The sequence below is a fragment of the Dipodomys ordii genome, unplaced genomic scaffold, assembly GCF_000151885.1.
Source record: "Dipodomys ordii isolate 6190 unplaced genomic scaffold, Dord_2.0 Scaffold1, whole genome shotgun sequence".
Lineage (NCBI taxonomy): Eukaryota > Metazoa > Chordata > Mammalia > Rodentia > Heteromyidae > Dipodomys > Dipodomys ordii.
The window spans coordinates 22,164,584-22,183,119 of NW_012267217.1; the positions used below are offsets into that span (position 1 = coordinate 22,164,584).

Below are 18,536 nucleotides of genomic sequence, written 5' to 3' on the forward strand. Positions count from 1 at the left end.
CCCAATGGTCTCTTTCTGTCCCCACAATGAACACCCAAGTCACATTTATCTTTATACCAACCACTGTGTCCCCAGTTCACGCTCCTCTTGCTCCTGGAATTGACTCTCCCTTCATTTTTCTTCACATTAGCATTTAAGTGCCATGATTAATATGCTGTGAGAGCTTTTCCTCTCACTCAGACTGGTGCTATGACAGGGCATATGCAGCGCCCCAGGTAAGCTTTCTTCAGAGCTGATCATCAAAGAGGCTCTAAATTATTTAGCAATTAAGCCATCAGTTTATTCTCATACAAGTGTGGCCTCATCATTTGTTACTTGCAGAAGACTAGAAATAATATGCCTGCACACTGAAATGTTTCAGAGTCAAATGCATCCCATCCCAAACGGTAGGATTACCCAAACCATCTCTCTAATATACAAAGGCAGACATACACAGGTGCCCACAGGGTGTGTAGGTGGCCCTTTTGCCCCCACCTGCTTACCCAGCCGCCTTGGCACCAGGTGAATTGGTTTTGGTCTATTCTGCTGCTTCCATTTCTCAAGGTTAGCCAGCTCTTGCTCAGCAACTAAGCCAGGTAAGAAATATCAGATCAATTAGTAGGGTTCCGAAAGAAAATGGAGTCATTTTAATGCATAAGAAACAGCCACCAGATAGCAATCCATCACATACTAGTATGAATGGATAAGATTTCCAGGAAAAGAAAATTACCTGTCAGCCCTACCTTCCGGGAGTCATTCACACCTAAGACACTTCCCAAGTGTCTGTGAAGAGTGTACACAGTTGAGAAACATCCTGATGTCCCACCAAAACAAGAGCAGTTTTTCCTCTAATTCTGGCATTCTGCAAGCCCAACAGGAAGTTCATTTTAAAGGTTTCCTATACCAAATGTGTGGGAAACTAGAATATGCATCTGTCACATGGGTCAATATGTATCTCCAGAGAATTCCTATGCCTATATTTGATGCATTTTAGTGTTCTCCAGACCCACTACAACCATATGGGAGTGAGAGCTCTGCCTCTGCTCTGGGTCCCAGCATTCTGGACCACTAGTCAAATAGTTTGCTTCCAGGGGAATGAGCTCATTGGCAAGAACTTATTCTTTGTGACAGCAGGGGGCGCCAGGGAGATATTAGTTCTGTTCCTCTAGCTTAGGCCCTCCTGGCAAACCCATTAGACCAATTCTTTAGTGCCCATTTATGAAACTTTTTAACTAGAAAAGGAAAATTCCAAAATATATCAAACTTAAGGCCACACTGAGATGTAAACTCCTGTTAAGCATTTAAGGCAAAGACTTGTAAGGAGCCAAAATCTTTGGGGCTCTGTTGCAGATGCCTGCAGTTCCCACTGAAGAGCTATAATTCAGTGCTGATGCACTGTTCCATCCAGAGGGTCCCTTGTCTGGTGGGGATTCTTTTTTTTATATATTTTTATTTTTATTATTTATTGTAAGAATACCGTACAGAGGAGTTACAATTACATGGGCAAGATAACGAGTACATTTCTTATCAAGCATTGTTGCCTCCTCTTTGTTAGTGAGGGTTCTTTCGATGCTAGCTCATCATTAGTTAAAAAATTGAATTTCCTACAATGACAGCATAGAATTTCAGTGTTGGCATCGCAGCTTGATGTGAACAAGTCTCAAAGTTTCCTATCAACTAAGAACTTTAGCTCTCCTCCCTATACTTAAAAAGATAAAACTCACCTGGTCCTGGTGGCTCACGCCTGTAATCCTAGCTACTCAGGAGGCTGAGATCTGAGGATCATGGTTCAAAGCCAGCCCGGACAGAAAAGTCCGTGAGACTCTTATCTCCAACTAACCACTAGAAAACTGGAAGTGGTGCTATGGCTCAGGCAGTAGAGCACTCGCCTTGGGCTGAAGAGCGCAGGGATAGCGCCCAAACCCAGAGTCCAAGCCCCACAGCAGCCAAAAAAAAAAAAGATAAAACTATAATGACAGAAGGTAGCATATATATTTGCTGTATTTTAATGAAACACTGTGTAGAAAATAAGTAAAATGTGCTCCCTTCCCTCAAAGAAGTTAAATCCAAAGACAAGACAAATTACACAAATCAAAAGAATTAAAAGGCTGGATATAGTGGCTCAAACCTGTAATCTCAGCACTTAGGAGGACAAAATAGCTTGGGCTATAGAGCAAAATCCACCTCAAAAAAAAAGGATTCACAGTGCCATAAAAATATGAGCAGTTAGCTTATTATTTCCACAATAAGATGTCTGTACTTAGGCCCAACAGAAAAACAAGATTTATAATCACATCATGTGGTGCCATTACTACTATAAATAAATTTAGAAGGGCTAAAAACAGAACAACTTTAGAGGTAGAATTAAAACCAGTAACATTATAAAAGAAGACATGGGAAAGATCTGGAGAGTGTATGTAAATGAGAAAACAAAAATAAACCAACTATAAAGAACACCAAAAGCATGCTAAGTGGCAGCTGAATACGTATACATACTCCTTTGTATCTGTTGTCTCCGTTTTTCATTCGGTGCTATCAAGGTATATGCGTTTGCACTAGAATGAAGAAGTAGGGGAAAATGGTTATTGTCACGAAAAGCTACTAACATATCTAAGCCACCATCTTTCTCCTGATACACTGGATTTAGTCCACTCATCATTAGGTAGGCACTGAGGAAGAAATGGAAGGTAATCTTAAGATCCAGGCCTGCTCTCTGGGAACAGTTTATGCTCTAGTTGTTAAAGTCATTCAAATGCACACTGTCAGGTATGGACCTATAAAGCAGTAGCTGGATGGACAAGTTTTTGGGAGCACTGCTTCTCCATTGCTTCTTGGTAGACTGCCCATTGAAGACTCCATTGCTCCTCCAGGTGGCCTATGTAGTTAAAGCCCTTTAAACAATGACCTCTTCTAACCCTAGTGCTTCCTTTGTTCCCATCAACTGGGGTTACCAGCTGTGTCCCTGCGGCTGCTCTCTCTTGAAGATGAGTGGCCAACTGGCCACAATCTTGTGCTTTTAGGCTTGGAGTTTTATAAACCTGAACACAGGTGGAGAATAATCAAGAGCTTGGAGAAGCAGAGATTTCGTGTAACATTGTGATACTAGGGACACTAAAATACTTAAAATACAGGGAGCTTTTGAGGGCAGAAGGTAAGACTGGATTGATAAGATGTGCCAGCTCTGTGGCACAGTGCCTAGCACAAAATGCCTACATGATGAAATGTGGGCAGAAATGAAATAAAAATGATGCCGCAGATGCCGGCTGTGAGTCTGGACTGAGTGGTGGCTGATGTGTGCTGTCCCACTAGCACACGAATACTTCATAAAGCAGAAATATAGCACAGCCACAGACTGTAGTATACATGTGGGTACAGTTTTAGAGGAAATGCTGTAGATGAACACAGCTAGATGGTCTTTGAAGTCTCTCTGCAACTTGGAATGTACCATTTCAATAGGGCAAATTGGCCGAGAGGCAGCACAGCAGAAGCCAAAAGTGCTGATTAACCGAAGCTGTTTTCTTCCTTAGTGCATGGTTTTGCTAGCATATAACCTTCAGCCAGATTAAAGTGGGCTTTCATTTTAGCCATGTACATGTGAGGTGAGCAACCACCTTTGCATGCAAATGGGGCTACTGGGTACCCAATTACCTGACGTGTATCAGCAGAAGTTGCATGGGTAGCCTAGCATGCATACACTTTAATGAATACAGAATTAGAAGACTGCCACTGGAAATTAATCCCTTATCCATTTCACATTCTTTGTTCACAGGAAGAAAGACTTTTTTTCACTCCTCAGTTGCCAGTTCTTTACAGGAGCTCAGGAGCTGCAATTCTGCTATAGCTCATACCTGGAGACTTGAGTTAGATGCAGTGGTGAGCCATTCCACAGAGCCTTAAACATGGGATGCTAGATTTAAGATTAACCATGAAATTGCTGCACCATCTTCAATGTATGCTACAAAGGTAGTAGTGCCGAGGTTCTTGCTACAGCAAGAACCTATGTTCAGGTCAGCAGTTCTCATAGACTACTCATACTACTCATAGACTCACCCAGAGGATTTTCTGGCATGTGTAGTAAAGGGCAGAGTTTCTGATTCAGTAGCATTGTGGTAAGTTTCAATAGCATGCATTTTTAACAATTTCTTAGCTGATGCCGACATTCTTGGCCTAGATACCACCACACTTGGAAAACAATTACAGTAGATCAGTACATTGTCTGTGATGGTTCAAATTAAGACTGGTCCCCATCAAAATTCATGTTGAGGGGCTCAGTAGACATGTTGAAAAGCAAGTGAGCTATGGGGACCCCACTCTCAGAAGGAATTTATGCCCAAATCTCATAAATGGATTAAGACTCACTAGACTGGATGAATTGAGACTGTTGTGATAAAATGGTGCCATCCATATGCCTGGTCTTTTGCATGTGTCTACTTCCCTTTCTGCTACTCTCTTGTGATGACATATAGCCATAGGCCCTCATGAGATGCTAGCATCATGCTATCTGAATTCTCTACCCACCAGAATTGTGAGCTAAATAAACCTCTTTACTTAAACACTATCCAATATTGGGTATTTAGTTATAGCAGCATGAAAGTTATGAATAAAGAACACTTCCACTAAAAGGGAACTTGGGGATTAATTAATGTCACATATATAATGATATATATTATATATTAATGTATATTAATATAGTGAGATTGATAGTTTTATATTAAATTATATATTAATATATTACAAAGGTATTAGGAATTAAATCTATCTATCTATCTATATGTATATATATCAAGTTTTAAAATATTGATGAAGACACATAGATAAATCATGTCCTAAAGATCTCTAGGCTAATTAAACAATCAGGCTGAGAATCAACCCAGGACTTTTGACACAGACAAGTAAACTGTCTGCAGTAAGCTTTACAATTCAACATAAAAAGCATAAAATATGACGACCCCTTAACTTCAGCCCCTTAGTAGATTCTAAAGAATGTGACCATTTATCTGAATACTCGTTAGGGACTTATTGTGCCGAAGGCTAATGGGGAGCTACCAAAATAATAAGCAACCTCTGTAACAAAACTTACACATTAGTAAGGAACAATTTAAAAACAAAACAAAATAAAACATCAGACCAGAGCACAAAGCTGTCCAAACAAGTGTTAAGATTCATGGCAGAGAAGATTTTCAGAAGACCCAAAGGGGTAAGAAACTTCAGGAAAGGGGTGACATTGATCAAGGTGCATCATATTAATAAACTGACAGGCTGAATTGAAACCCCCTTTGTAAAACTACTTAAAGACACTTTATTTTTTGCCAGTCCGGGGCTTGAACTCATGGCGTGGGCACTGTCCTTGGGCTTATTTTGCTCAAAGATAACACTCTACCACTTGAGCCACAGTGCCACTTCCAGTTTTTTCTGTGTATGTGGTACTGAGGAATCAAATCCAGGGCTTCATGCCTGCTAGGCAAGCACTCAACCACTAAGCCACAGTCCCAGCCCCAAGATATTTTTTTTTAATTATTTAAAAGAAAATTTCAGGGAAGAGCAGGTTAAAGCTAGATGGACCCTGGAATAGCAAAAAATGTTTCTTGGCCAAACATTTGCAAAGAATGCTTCACAGAAAATTTTAATTCTTATGAAAATTTTGGAATAGGTTTGAAAAGAATAAATCTGTAATTAAATCTGATACTGGACCTTCTGGCAGAAGACACAGACTCCTGGGTTGGAAACAAAGAGCTTACTGCACAGCCAGCAGCATGACTATGAGCTTATTTTCCTCTGTTCTGTTTGGTCTCAGATTTTATGGGGGCAATCTTAGATATAGGACTGCATACAATCTCTGGCCAGTGTGTAGAGGCTTACAGCACCCAAAGACAGCCGAGCAATGAAATGAATTACCTAGACCAGGAAGGAGAGATTTTGATCAACCATATTTTTACTCATGGTCCTAGTAAAATATGTTCTCTGTTAGGGAATACATTGGCAAACTCCTTAGCAATATTTTATTGGCTAATAATGCCAAATCTAAAACATCTTATAAAATTCACAAGAAAGCATTGCCAAGTAATTTAGCTTTCATTCCTCTTACTTGCAGTAAGAAAAGGAGATAAAATCTAAGGATATGCTTTAAAAAAATATTGTGTGTCAGAGTATAATGCCATGATAAAAATATTCATCCCTTTGCTCTTAGCTTTTTCTTGACATGAATAGGAAGCATCATTTATTAATGATATCAACCAATTAGTTTCCACCCACAGCAAAGGCCTTTGCCATTCTAGCCTTTGCAGCTTTCCCTCTATCCAAAGCTACTTATCTGGACAAAGCCAAGCTACCTAGTTTTAGCATTCTGGTCATTTCCTGATTAAGCAACATTCAAACTACTGAAACAAATATATGTTTTTTTAAATGAGTTTCCTTAATTATCTCATTGAAATTTAATGAAATGTCTCAACTGGTATGATTATTTTCACTTCTTAACAGCACTGAGACAGACCAAATAACATTTGGAAAGAGTAACTCGAGACAAAGAGAAATGTCTTTCTGCACAATAAAGGAAAGAAAAAGAAAGGAAAAAGGATGCAAGACACGTTTCCCTGTGAAGTCTCTGAGTTACACAACTGCCTCTCACATGTACATTCTTGTGCTGTTTTTATAAAAATCTCATCCGTAAGCACTCTACGAAAAACTGTTATATTGAAGTTATGAAAAATATCTTGGCTGGCTAAAGGTATTACATAAATATATCCCCTGGAGTGTGCAAACTGCACCAGATGTAATTTAAATTTCTAATTAGAAACAGTACAGGTCTGATTGAAAAAGAAATGTAGTCAAGAATAGAAATTCAGAAGGAGGTGGTCAAGAAAGTTACAGATTACTTCAAACCCAGTAGTAGACATATCAAGTCTATTGTCCTATTTAAAAAAACAAATACAAAAACAAAAAAACAAAAACCACTGGCTTGATGTTTTTATAGTTCACGAAAATTTTGTCTTTGGGCATGATTGGAGGAAAAAAGGATTTTGGAGTGATGAAAGGTACTAGATATTTTTCTAAATAACAAGGATTCTATTTTGCCTTTAGTATGTGATCTTTAATGTAAGAACCAGAAGCTTTACTGTTTTTAATCCACAGGAGTCAAAACTTAGGTTGCTGGAAGTCCCTCTTTTATAAAACAGACTAAATTCCCAAGCAAAACAAGAAAATAACAAGATGGGGCTGAGTAAATCACCCTCTGACACACCCATCTTTCACCAGGGCTACTTCCAACCCCTGACCCAGCATTCCACTCTTCGGGTGTGAATGGCCTCACTTTTCTTCTTTGGTCCCAGAACTCATGAAACCTAAAATATTCACTACCACCCAAGCAGCTCATACATACTTGTAGTTGCTTCATTCTTTAATGAGAACGACTCCTAGCTTCTATGAGAAGGCCAAAATTGATAGTCAGAGGGTAGAGATTTGCTAGCAACAAATCACCAGGGCCTTGGTTGATCTGATGGCTTAATGGAGATCAAGAAAATAGGTGTGCACAGGTTCATGCACACACATCCCAGGATCCTCATGTCAGTGAGACATGGCAAGTTTATGTAAATTAGAAAAATGTGCCTTGGCTTTCAGGTGAAGGTAACCCCTACCAAGGATCATGGTTCAACAAGCATTTCAGCTAGCTGGGCAAGCTTATATCCCATCTCTCATGTGCTCAGTAAAATAAAAACCCATCCGGGTTGGTTGGATATGCTTGAGTCCAGTAGTTTTGAGACCAGCCTGAACTACATAGCATGACCTTGTCTGGAAAGAAAACAAACAACAAAAATTTGAAGAATAAAAAAACATAGCCCAGGTTAAAGAGTAGAGGACTTTGACATCCAACAAAACATTTGAGTTCAGAAAGCCCTTTGGAGGACTGTCATTTCCACTGAGAATAGGGCAGATGAATGTTCTTTTAAAGAATAGCATAACAAAAAAAATTGACAACATCATCAAATCTATTTACTTATCAAATGCCTATTTAGTAAAGCTGACTGCGACCAGGTCTTAGGCATTGCTCCCGTTATGTATAGCTTAATAAAAACTCTAGATGTAGCATGGAGTATACTTAAATCTATATGACTATCTAAGACCAAGATCCTTTCTATTTTTTATTGGAAAAGGAACATACTCATACAAAAAGTCAGAAAAAATACTTTTAAAAATGCTTTAAAAGTCATTTGTAATCCCAACTCTTGAGGATTTCAATGAAGAGTTTTCTTTGGGTTAAATTTCCATCCAGTCTATACTCTGTCCATATCATAATTCAGCCTGCAATATTTTAACTATAGTTTTTATGTCTTTGTAAATGGTTTCCCCAATTCAATGATATATATATAGCCTGTTTAGTACTAAATGGCTGCAGAATATTTTGCAGCCTGGATGTGTCATGGCTGCATTTGTTTCAGATAGCCACTATTATAAATAATCCTGCAGACTCTGTGAAGCATAAAGCTTTTCAGCGAGCAATTTTTGGAAAGAAACTCTAACAATTCTCTGAAGTCAATTCTCTGGGCAGAAATGTGAACTACATTTCAATTTCTCTCCCTTAGATCTCCCATTTTCATTTCCATGTCCCATAGACAGTGGATCATGTGCTTATATAGTCCACTCATGGCTGCTGATTCTCTTCAGTTCTTAAACTAGAAGAGATGCTGGACCATCCTAGTTTTCCTTTACACTTTCTCTTGATTAATATATGCCTTTCTTTATTCAAGTTGACAATGTGCCAATATAGCAGGTCCTAGTCTTTATAGCTAAATATAATCTTGTAATTAAATGAAAGAAATTGAGAGGAATATCCAGAAAAGCAGTCTGAAATGGAGTCATATAGGCAAGGAAAGCATTTTGTTGCTTTCTCCCTTCGTGGAGGGCTCAAGCAGCTATCTTAGTCAATGAGGGAAGTTTAATATATGTTATACCTTAAGACTGGCAATAAGGAAAGTCAGAAATAGTCTGGTATCTCTAATTGAAACAACACATGGGTGCTAATCCAGGAGCCTTTCAGGCTTCAAACCTTAATTATGTTCATTCCTATTGATCAATGGCTTAACTGTTCTATTGTTTCATCTGTTTTATAGATGAAAATGGTGACAACCATTATATACCTCTCCAATTAAAAATGCTTAGAACTATACCAGTATACAACAAATACCCTATTCTAATTGCCTATTACTTGTGTCAGCCATGGACCATGAGCCTTTACTTTATAGGTGATAAATGAACAAAGCTTTGCTCAGGCTACCTATAGAGGATCTGATGTTACCTGCAACAAATATAACTATATATAACAAAAGTTTAATAGAGACTCATCTTGAACCACTACTACAACTTCTCTTACACTATGATCTAATCCCTATGCTGCATCTTTTTGCAAGTGTGTGTGTGTGTGTGTGTGTGTGTGTAATTTAGTTTTTCTAAATAATTTTTACATGTGGTTCTCACTGACTCTTCCTTCTACATATATATCCTCATTCCTGATTCTTTACTTTGGATCTCAAGAGTGATTTCACAGAGTGAAATACATCTTCAAAATGAAATAAATAAGCCGGGTGAGAGTGGCTCATGCCTGAAATCCTCGCTACTCAGGTGGCTGAGTTATGAGAATCAAGGTTTGAAGCCAGTCCAGGTAGGAAATTCCATGACAATCTCATCTCCAATTAACTCAAAGAAGCCAGAAATACAGCTGTGGCTAAAGTTGTAGAGCGCTATCCTTGAGCAAAAGAAGCTCAAAGGACAGCAACCATGCCCAGAGTTCAAGCCCCAGTACTGACACCAATACATACATACAGAAGTATTCATATCCTGCAGATGTTAGCACAGTTCGAAGCCCAAGCTTTGTTCCTTAGTTTATTAAAATTTAATATACCTAGTGATGGTGACAGAGTAACAATGGTTCCAGACTATAATCCTAGTTACGTGGGAGGCTGAGAAAGAAGAATCTTGGTTCAAGATCAGTTATGGTCTCCCAGACTTTTCTGCCCAGGCTGTCCTCATCTCAGAAATAACCAGCAAAAAATCAACTCTGGAGGTATATTTCAAATTGTAGATCACCAGTCTTGCAAATATTAAACAAATAATAAACATACAAATTTGTGACAATGTTTCCAGGTTCCAAAAGCCTAATGAGCAAAATTAAACCATTAGTAAAATGAGTACCTAATTACTATCTGCTTGTATTTACCTCATCTCAATATGTTGCACACATGTCTTCCCTGTCTCACTTGCCCTCTTTTCCCTCTCCTACCCTCCTCTCCCCTGTCTTCCCTTCTAGTGGGAAAGTTAACTGCAGGATCACAACCCATGACTCCTGAATATTTTAGCAAGTATCTCCAAAGAACAAAGATATTCTCTTTATTATTAACATGACATTATCTAATTATATTCCACGTTCCAAATTATTTGAATCTAAATATTCCTTCCACTTCACCTCATCCAGGTTCTTATCAGGAACTCAACTCTCTGTCTAGGACAAGTTCTTTGACTTTTATCTTTCTCTGACACTTGTCATTGTAGCATTCAGGTGAACTGTTTGACAGAATGAACCACAGAGTGATTTAGGGAATAGGTTAAGCATTTTTTAGAAAGAGTACTAACCAGGTGGTGTTATCTAGGATTCCATTGTGAGGACAACAGTGGTTTCTATGATGAAATAATGAATGAATGTACAAACCAGTACCTGGATGTGTAATACACAGTAATCACATTTTAAAGTACAGATGAGACAGAGTGTACCTTCTCCTAACCATGCCTTCCCCTTAACAGTTCAAATCAAAAGGCATAATGGCTGTAATATTTTTTATTTGGTTGGTTAGTTGTTTTTTGTTTCTTTGTTTTGTCTTGCTTGAGATGAGTCTGACTATGTAGGCCAGGCTGAACTCAAACTCAGGATCCTCCTGTCTCAGTTTCCAGAGTGTTGGATGTTGGGATTAAAGGCATGAAACACCCCATCTTATTCTAGTCCTTGACTTTTACTACAGCTTTTCTACAGGACTTTAATGGATTGCCTTTCAAGGCTTCATATTGCAGGGTTGAGGGGGAGGTAGAATTATAAACATTACAGAACAAAGGAACCCTCATCAACTGATTTTTTTTATATAGAACAGATCCTTCAAAGGCAATCTTTTCCCTTTGGTTTTTTTTTTTTTTGTCTTAAGCTTTTGTTTCAGATTCAAATACATTCTGAATAGATGCAATTAACCTTAACAATATGTATCACCTTTCAGCACTCTACTGACTCTGAATAAGTAACCTTACTGTGTAATTGAGCTAAGTTTCATTTTTTTCTCATTTCGGCTGTACTTCAGCTGATTATTATAGGTATTATGTGTTTTTGAGCTTTCATCATCCTGTTGATTTATTGTTTCACTGGTTTAGCTGTCAAAGACTTCATGAAAAATATCCATTCATTTTTGATGATACAGTATTTGAAAGAAAAATGATTGCTCCCCAAGACTTGGCATATTACAAATGCACATCATATCAAGGAGCAAAATGCAGCCCCCCAAAAGGTGGAAACAAGACCCCAATCTCTACCCTCCCCCACAAACAGAAAGGCAAATTTTATTTAATCAAACTGAAATTTCTTCTTTCCAGCCATTCTAACAACTCTTCCATGCATAGAACTACTTTCAAACTGTAGGTGGTAACCTACCTCTCATAGGTTATGAAATCAATTCAATGGATCTATTTGTAGTGAATAAAAATAAAGAATGTCAGAGTATAGCACATGTAATAAGGGTGAGAATTGTTTCGCAAAATGTCTCCATACACACACACACACACACACACACACACCTTCTATACCCAGAAGTGTACAGGGTCATAATGTAAGACAGATTAATTGTTCACGATAGGATGGTGGTGAGATCTGAAAATATTTTACAGGAAGTCATTGTGTGTTTGAGGTTAGTCAGAAATGGCGACAGTGAGAGAGCTGGTCTAGCCGGGAGACCACAAAACTCTGACACTTGTGAAAAACAGCAACAACAAAAAAACCAGTTCTCATAGAAACTTGATTCTTGTAGACATTTTTTTAACTAAATCATTTTTAAAGCTGTGATGGGCTCAAGATAGACTGCCCCTAAGTGAAGTGCCTTGGCATTTGAGAAAACAGCAGAAGCAAGAAGGTCTATCTGATCTTTCCTAGCCCTTGAAGTAGGCCGTAGAATTGTTTAAACTTTCTCCCAAGAAGGCCTTCAGGACCTCATTTTGAAGAATCCTCCCTATACCCAGAAAAATGAATGAGGATCCAGAAACATGAAGAATCTGAAAAAAACAGGCCTTGTCATGGGTCTATAATTTATTGTCATTAAGTCTTTCTACTGTCTAACCAGTCATAACCTCCACAGAACTGTCTACGCTTCATCAAACCTAAGCATCGAAAGAAAATTTCTTGACAACCGTGGTGGTCCATGTTTCTAATCCCAGCACTTGAGGGGCTGAGGTAGCTGAACTGGTGATGAGGTCAAGACTCCATCTCAAAGTAATAATAATAGTAATAAATGATGTTTTTTATGTGTGGGTTTTCATTTCTGAAGATCCAAACTTCTCATGTCACATAAAATTACATCAAATAAACTTGAATGCTTTTGTCTTGAAATGGTGGAGGACCTAAAGATGGAATATGATATTTGACTTAGGTTGTATAAAATGGATAATGAATGGTTTTTAAGATATAAATGTAAGTGTGCTGTGGATAAGACTTTCCTGGTAACTCATTACTTTAGCTAGTAATTGTAATTGTAACTCTAACTCCATAACCCTGTAACTCTGTAACTCTGCTTCTGCTGTTTTCTGAGCAATGGGAGCCCTAACCCAGTGGCCCATCACCACACTTTGTTCTACTCCCCTGCTTCCCACAAGCAAAACCATGGCGGGAAATTTAAACTTAAGGTGTGCATTTCTTGTAACAATCATTGGCTAAAACCAACACCCAGCCTCCCTCTTTCCCCGCCCTAGCCCCAAATGCTTAAAAGCCCATATGTGCTGGCACTGGGATCCCAACTCCAGGTGCGGTCCTGGCGCGTCAGCACTTTTCGTTCAATAAAATCTTTTACATTTTCACTGCAGACTGAGTGGTCTCACTGCTCCTCCCCACTATAGTCTTCATCTGTCTTTTCATATAGGGCACTAGCCATAAGCATAGGGATGTGTGAGGAAAAGTTACAGTTCTCATTTGCATATGTAAATAAATATCACATGCATGTTTCTACTTTATACTCTTCAGCTTATGACATTTCCCTTGTCATGGAATGGATAGGAAACCACAGACTGGACATGGGCTGGCTGCAATTCACATCCTCCTCCAGTTGCTGAGCACTGTCAGGACCCTGGCTTTGCTAATAGACTCATACTTGAGTACAGGTCCTGTGATTAAGAAAAGCAACGAGAACCTGGAAAATCATTCAATCACTTGTAAAGTAGCCAAGTGTTTATTTTGAAGATAGAATCAATAAGGTGGATGACATGCTTAGTACAAGGTCTCCTGCATGGTTAATTATTCAGATACATGAGCACTAATGGCCCGGTGATATAACAGCAGTGGAACGCTTGGCTAGTATGCTTCAAGGCCCTAAATTCAATCCTCAACATGGCAAGGAGAGATGATATATGAAGAACTGTTACTCTTTTTATTTCCAGCAGTTTTCAGTTTATTCTAAGTCACAACTAATATACTTTGTGCCTACAACAGTTTTGCAATGTTTCACCATGTTTATTGTTTCAAAAATAAAGAAGTGTGGGGCTCGGAAGGTGGCTCAGTGGTAGAGTGCATGCTTTGCATGCATGATGCCCTGGGTTTGATTCCTCAGCACCACATAAGCAGGAAAAAGCCAGAAGTGGTGCTGTGGTTCAAGTGGTAGAGCACTAGCCTTGAGCTGAACAGCTGAGGAACAGTGCCCAGGCCCAGAATTCAGGCCCCACAATCAAAAACAAAAAATAAAAATTAAAAAGTGCTACTAATTAGTTTGATTCTAGGATATTATTAAATTATTTAGGATAGTTTGATACTAGAAATATTTGAGATACCTACCCTGCTCATTAAACTGTACTATTATTGTGAAGAGTGAACTATTCATTGTTATCTTTACAAGCTTTGTGAATACTTTTGAGCTTAGGGATTGAGTTAACTAACCTCTTAATGGATAGCTACCTATATTGAGCCATCAGAAAAATTACTAGCCAGAACCAGTCATCCATTTTCTCTTCCAATGTATTATCATTTCCCAACACTAAAAGGAGCTTCTGCCTTTCCCAGAAAGAAAAATAAGCCTAATGCTTTCCTACCATTTAGAATCTAGGGGGGAAAGCTTATTTTCTCATAATCATATGGAGAGAGGAAATTGAAATCTGGTATGCTGCAGTGAGGAAGAAACAGTGAATATAGTTTTTATAGGTGTTGATGATTTTGTAAAACCTGGCAGCTAATTTAAGACTATTTCATATGACTAGTTCTGATGTAACTAAATTGAGTCAAGTTCTAGCTTAGCCATAAGAAACCATACTGTGAGGCTTTGGCATTCATTAAATAGCATTATTTATAAAAGTTGAATTAATATTAAAACATAATGACTAAATTATATCCTATCTTATATAACATGATTTATAAAATGTAACGCATCAGGGACTAGCTTTTAATAAGTGTTCTTACAAAGCTTGTCCTTTATTTTTCCCTTGCCTCTCTTGAGAGTTTGGGAAGAAAGAAGTGTCAATAACAAAGTTTATTTCCTTCCCCAAAGCAAAATGAGCTAATGAGAAACACTGAAGCTGAATTAACAGAACTAGAGAATGCCTTCAGACTACAATGCAAATATAAGGAAAAAAAGAGCAATGCATCAACCCAATTTGCATAGATCTGCATGTGAGTGTTGGACAGGAGGTAACAGGAGGACACTGTTGTGGTCAGCATATAGTATGTTGTAAAAACCCTTAGAGCAGGTATGGAGCCACCTGCCTTTAATTCCAGCACTTACAAGTCTGAGGTAAGATCTTAAGTTTCAGTATCTACCTGGCTACATCCTACCTGTTCCTCAAGACTCCGCTCAGACAAGTACCTACAAATCTTCTCCCCACACGGACACAGTGCACCAACAGTAGGCAGCACGCCTGTTACAGTTTTCATTTACAAGTCTATCCTACAACTAAGGGATTGGCTGTAGAATTTTTAGAAAAGCCACTTAGACTCTAATTCTTTAAAAGAATCCCACAAGGTAACTGTAAGAAATAAAAGACATTCACAAATGGGAGTTTCCCCTCATTTAACCTTCAGGCCAGCCTGGACTATATATATTAGTGAGTCAGAGACCAGAATGTCCTATGTAACAACACCTTATTTCAAACAACAAAACATAAAATATAAAGGTGATATCAACTCTAAGTCTCCTAAGAAGCAAATGCCAACGTGAGGTTGTATGAATAAGAGATGCACTAGGGTTGTATTGCGAGAGGGAGGATAGCTTGTAAAAAACAGAGGAGGAGGGAGAAAAAGCAGGCAGGAAAACATGAGCTGATCTGGCACCTAAGAAAGGGTTATAAGGAGGAAAGACTGAGCAGGAAGAGGTCAAACTGCTACAATGCTCAGGATATCATGGACAGATTAGTGAACAGTTTTGGGCTGAAAAGTTCAACAGATTACCATAAGGCTAGAACATGGCACATAACAGTCTGGCACATGGGGCTCCTATGTGTAGGCACAGGCAGTTGGCAAGATGGCAGTAGAAGAGTGAGAACAAAAGATAGAAGAGATGAAAATAGGTATGCTCCCCACAGTAAATTCTAAAGCACTATCTCTGCAAAACAAGTTTCTCTGACTGCCACAGGGGCCAATTGAACTACTATTTAAATAATGAGTATTTGGAGCCAGATGTGTTGACGCACACTTGTAATCTTGGCGACATGGAGGCAGAAGATGAGAGGGTTGATCTTATAGATCAGCCCAAGCAAAAATTTAGTGAGATCTCAGCTCAAAACAAGCCAGGCATGGAAGTTGACATCTGTAAATCCAAGATAGTCTTGTAGTCCCAACTACTTATGAGATAGAAGTAGGAGGATTGAAGTCTATGCCAGTTGAAGCAAAAATATCAGAGGCCTTATTTGAAGGGGGAAAAAAGCTGGAGATATGACCTAGCAAGTTCCAGGCCCAGATTTCAAACCCCAGTATTATATAAATAAAGAAACAAATAAATAATATTCAGTTATTGTCTCTGGCCTAGCATCAAATTTCCCAAAACCTTAGAATTTCTGGAATAGGTATTTTTTTTCATGATGCTAAGGGTCCTTAGATAGTTTGAAGATGGAATCTGGCATCAAGAAAAATCTATTTTATAATTAAATACTTGTAATTTTCAGCCCCACCCCAACTCTGAGCAAAGGAAGGGTAGGAGGTGGAATAAAATTACCAATGGCCAAGATTTAACCAATATGCATACACAGGAAGCCTCTATGAAGGGCCTTCATGTCTTGGGAGCTTCCAGATCCAGAATGGTGAATACATAAGGTATAGGAGAGTGGAGCAACCCAGATAACATACAAGCTATCCGCACACCGCTCTCCATCTCTTCCCCAGTACATCACCCTGTGAATGTCTTGCACTTGGCTGTTCCTGAGTTGAATCTTTTATAATAAACAAGAATTCTATGTGGAGTGGCTTCTGTGAGTTTGGGATTCATTTGGGTGAATCATCAGACCTAAGATGAAGAGAAAAGTGTTTGGGAATCTCCAAATTTATAGGTTTTTGTATAGTAAGTTCAAAACAAGTTTGTTTGACAAAGAGGAAGTGGAGGCTGCTCAAAAGAGTGAGCAAAGGGCCATGAAAACTGATTGTCCCTCCAGATGTATAGTTTTAATGAGCACAAGTACAGGTAGGAAGAGATCACATTTGTAATTGGTCTCTGAAGTCTCAACTGGGAGCAGTGTTATAGGATTGAGCATTTAATTTGAGGGGATCTGTAGTCACTCTGGGTAGTTAGTGTCAGAATTGAATTGTGGGGAAGACAGCTGGTGTCACACAGTTAATTGATGTTGAAAAGATTTGATGTAGGAAAACAAATGTAGATCAGACATGGTAATCTTAGACACCTGTAATCTTAGTACTTGGGAGACAGCTAAGTGGATTGTGAGTATGAGATTAGCCTTTGTGACATGCAAAACCATATCTCAAAACAGTGACCATACATACACACACACACACACACACACACACACACACAACTTTCTCATCCTATAGGTCAAAGTTCAAATATCACTTCTTAGGAAAGATTTTTCCTGTTCTCAAGACTAGCTAAGACCCTGAGATTATTTTATAGTACATAATGGTCTATGTGTGGAGTTAGAGGCATGGGTCAGGTGGAAAAGTGATGTCATCAATGAGCAAAAGTGTCAGATGCCAGCTTTGAGTCCACATGTATAATTACTTGACAAATGTCTGTCCATCACTGAGATCATAAACTTCGTAAGTTTTTTTTAATTAAAATACTTACCTATAGCTTAGAGTTCCTCTATTATAGAGTTGTTGTGTGGATTGAGTTAGCAGATGTAATACACAATTAAATAGAAAGCATTATGTAAGTACCTATTTATAGTACTCAAAAAAAAGCAACACTTCCCAAACAAGAAAAAGATAGGCCTATTCAGATACAAGAAGCTTTTAGAACTCCAAATAGACCAGACCAGAACAGGACATCCCACTGTCACATTATAATCTGCACAGGATCAATTCAGACCAAGGAAAAGATCCTTATAAATGTCAAGGAGAAAAGATCAATCACATATAAAGGGAAACCACTTAGAATCACCTCAGATTTCTCAGCAGAGACAATCAAAGCAAGAAAAGCCTGGAATGATGTATGCCATGCCCTAAAGACAAACAACTATCAACCAAGAATACTGACTGTACCCAGCTAAACTCTCCTTCATAACCGAAGATCAAATAAAAACCTTCCATAGCAAAGAAAAATTGAAACAATATATCTCCACCAAACCAGCCCTACAAAAGGTTCTTGTCCTACACCGAGAAAACCAACAAAACCACAATAAAGGTCAAGAAACCCCACCCAAACTGAGAATCCAAGAACCATAGGAAGAACCCAGTTGTCACACCCCCAAGAAGGTGGATAAAATGTCAGGAACTCCCAAATACCTCTCAGTCCTATCTCTCAACATTAACGGACTTAATACACTGCCTAGTTAGATTAAAAAGCAAGATCCTTCTACCTGCTGTCTTCAAGAATCACATCTTGCCCATAAAAACAAACACATTTTCCATGTGAAAGTCTGGAACAAAATCTAACAAGCAAATGGCCCCCATAAATAGGCAGGAGTTGCAATCCTAATATCAGATAAAATAGACTTCAAATTAAAATTAGTGAGAAGAGATAAAGAAGGTTGTTAAATACTAATTAAGGGATCTCTTCTTCAGGAGGATATTACAATTCTAAATATTCTCCAAACAATGGAACACCCAAATTTATCCAAGGAACACTACTTTCCCTCAAATCCAACATAAATCCAAAGACATTAATTGTTGGGGACTGTAA

General features: G+C 38.5%; 1 protein-coding gene across 3 annotated transcripts in view; it reads right to left on the minus strand.

Annotated features, from left to right (window-relative positions):
* The window catches only part of Epsti1 (epithelial stromal interaction 1 (breast)), a 92,879-nt gene that overhangs the window by 69,406 nt on the left and 4,937 nt on the right, over window positions 1-18,536 (minus strand). For all 3 annotated transcript variants that reach the window (XM_013011322.1, XM_013011331.1, XM_013011314.1), the window contains exons 2-3: window positions 2,476-2,534; window positions 483-566 (exon numbers count right to left, since the gene is read on the minus strand). In XM_013011322.1, the coding sequence (XP_012866776.1) occupies window positions 483-566; window positions 2,476-2,534 (143 nt within the window). The remainder of the gene's footprint in view (window positions 1-482; window positions 567-2,475; window positions 2,535-18,536) is intronic.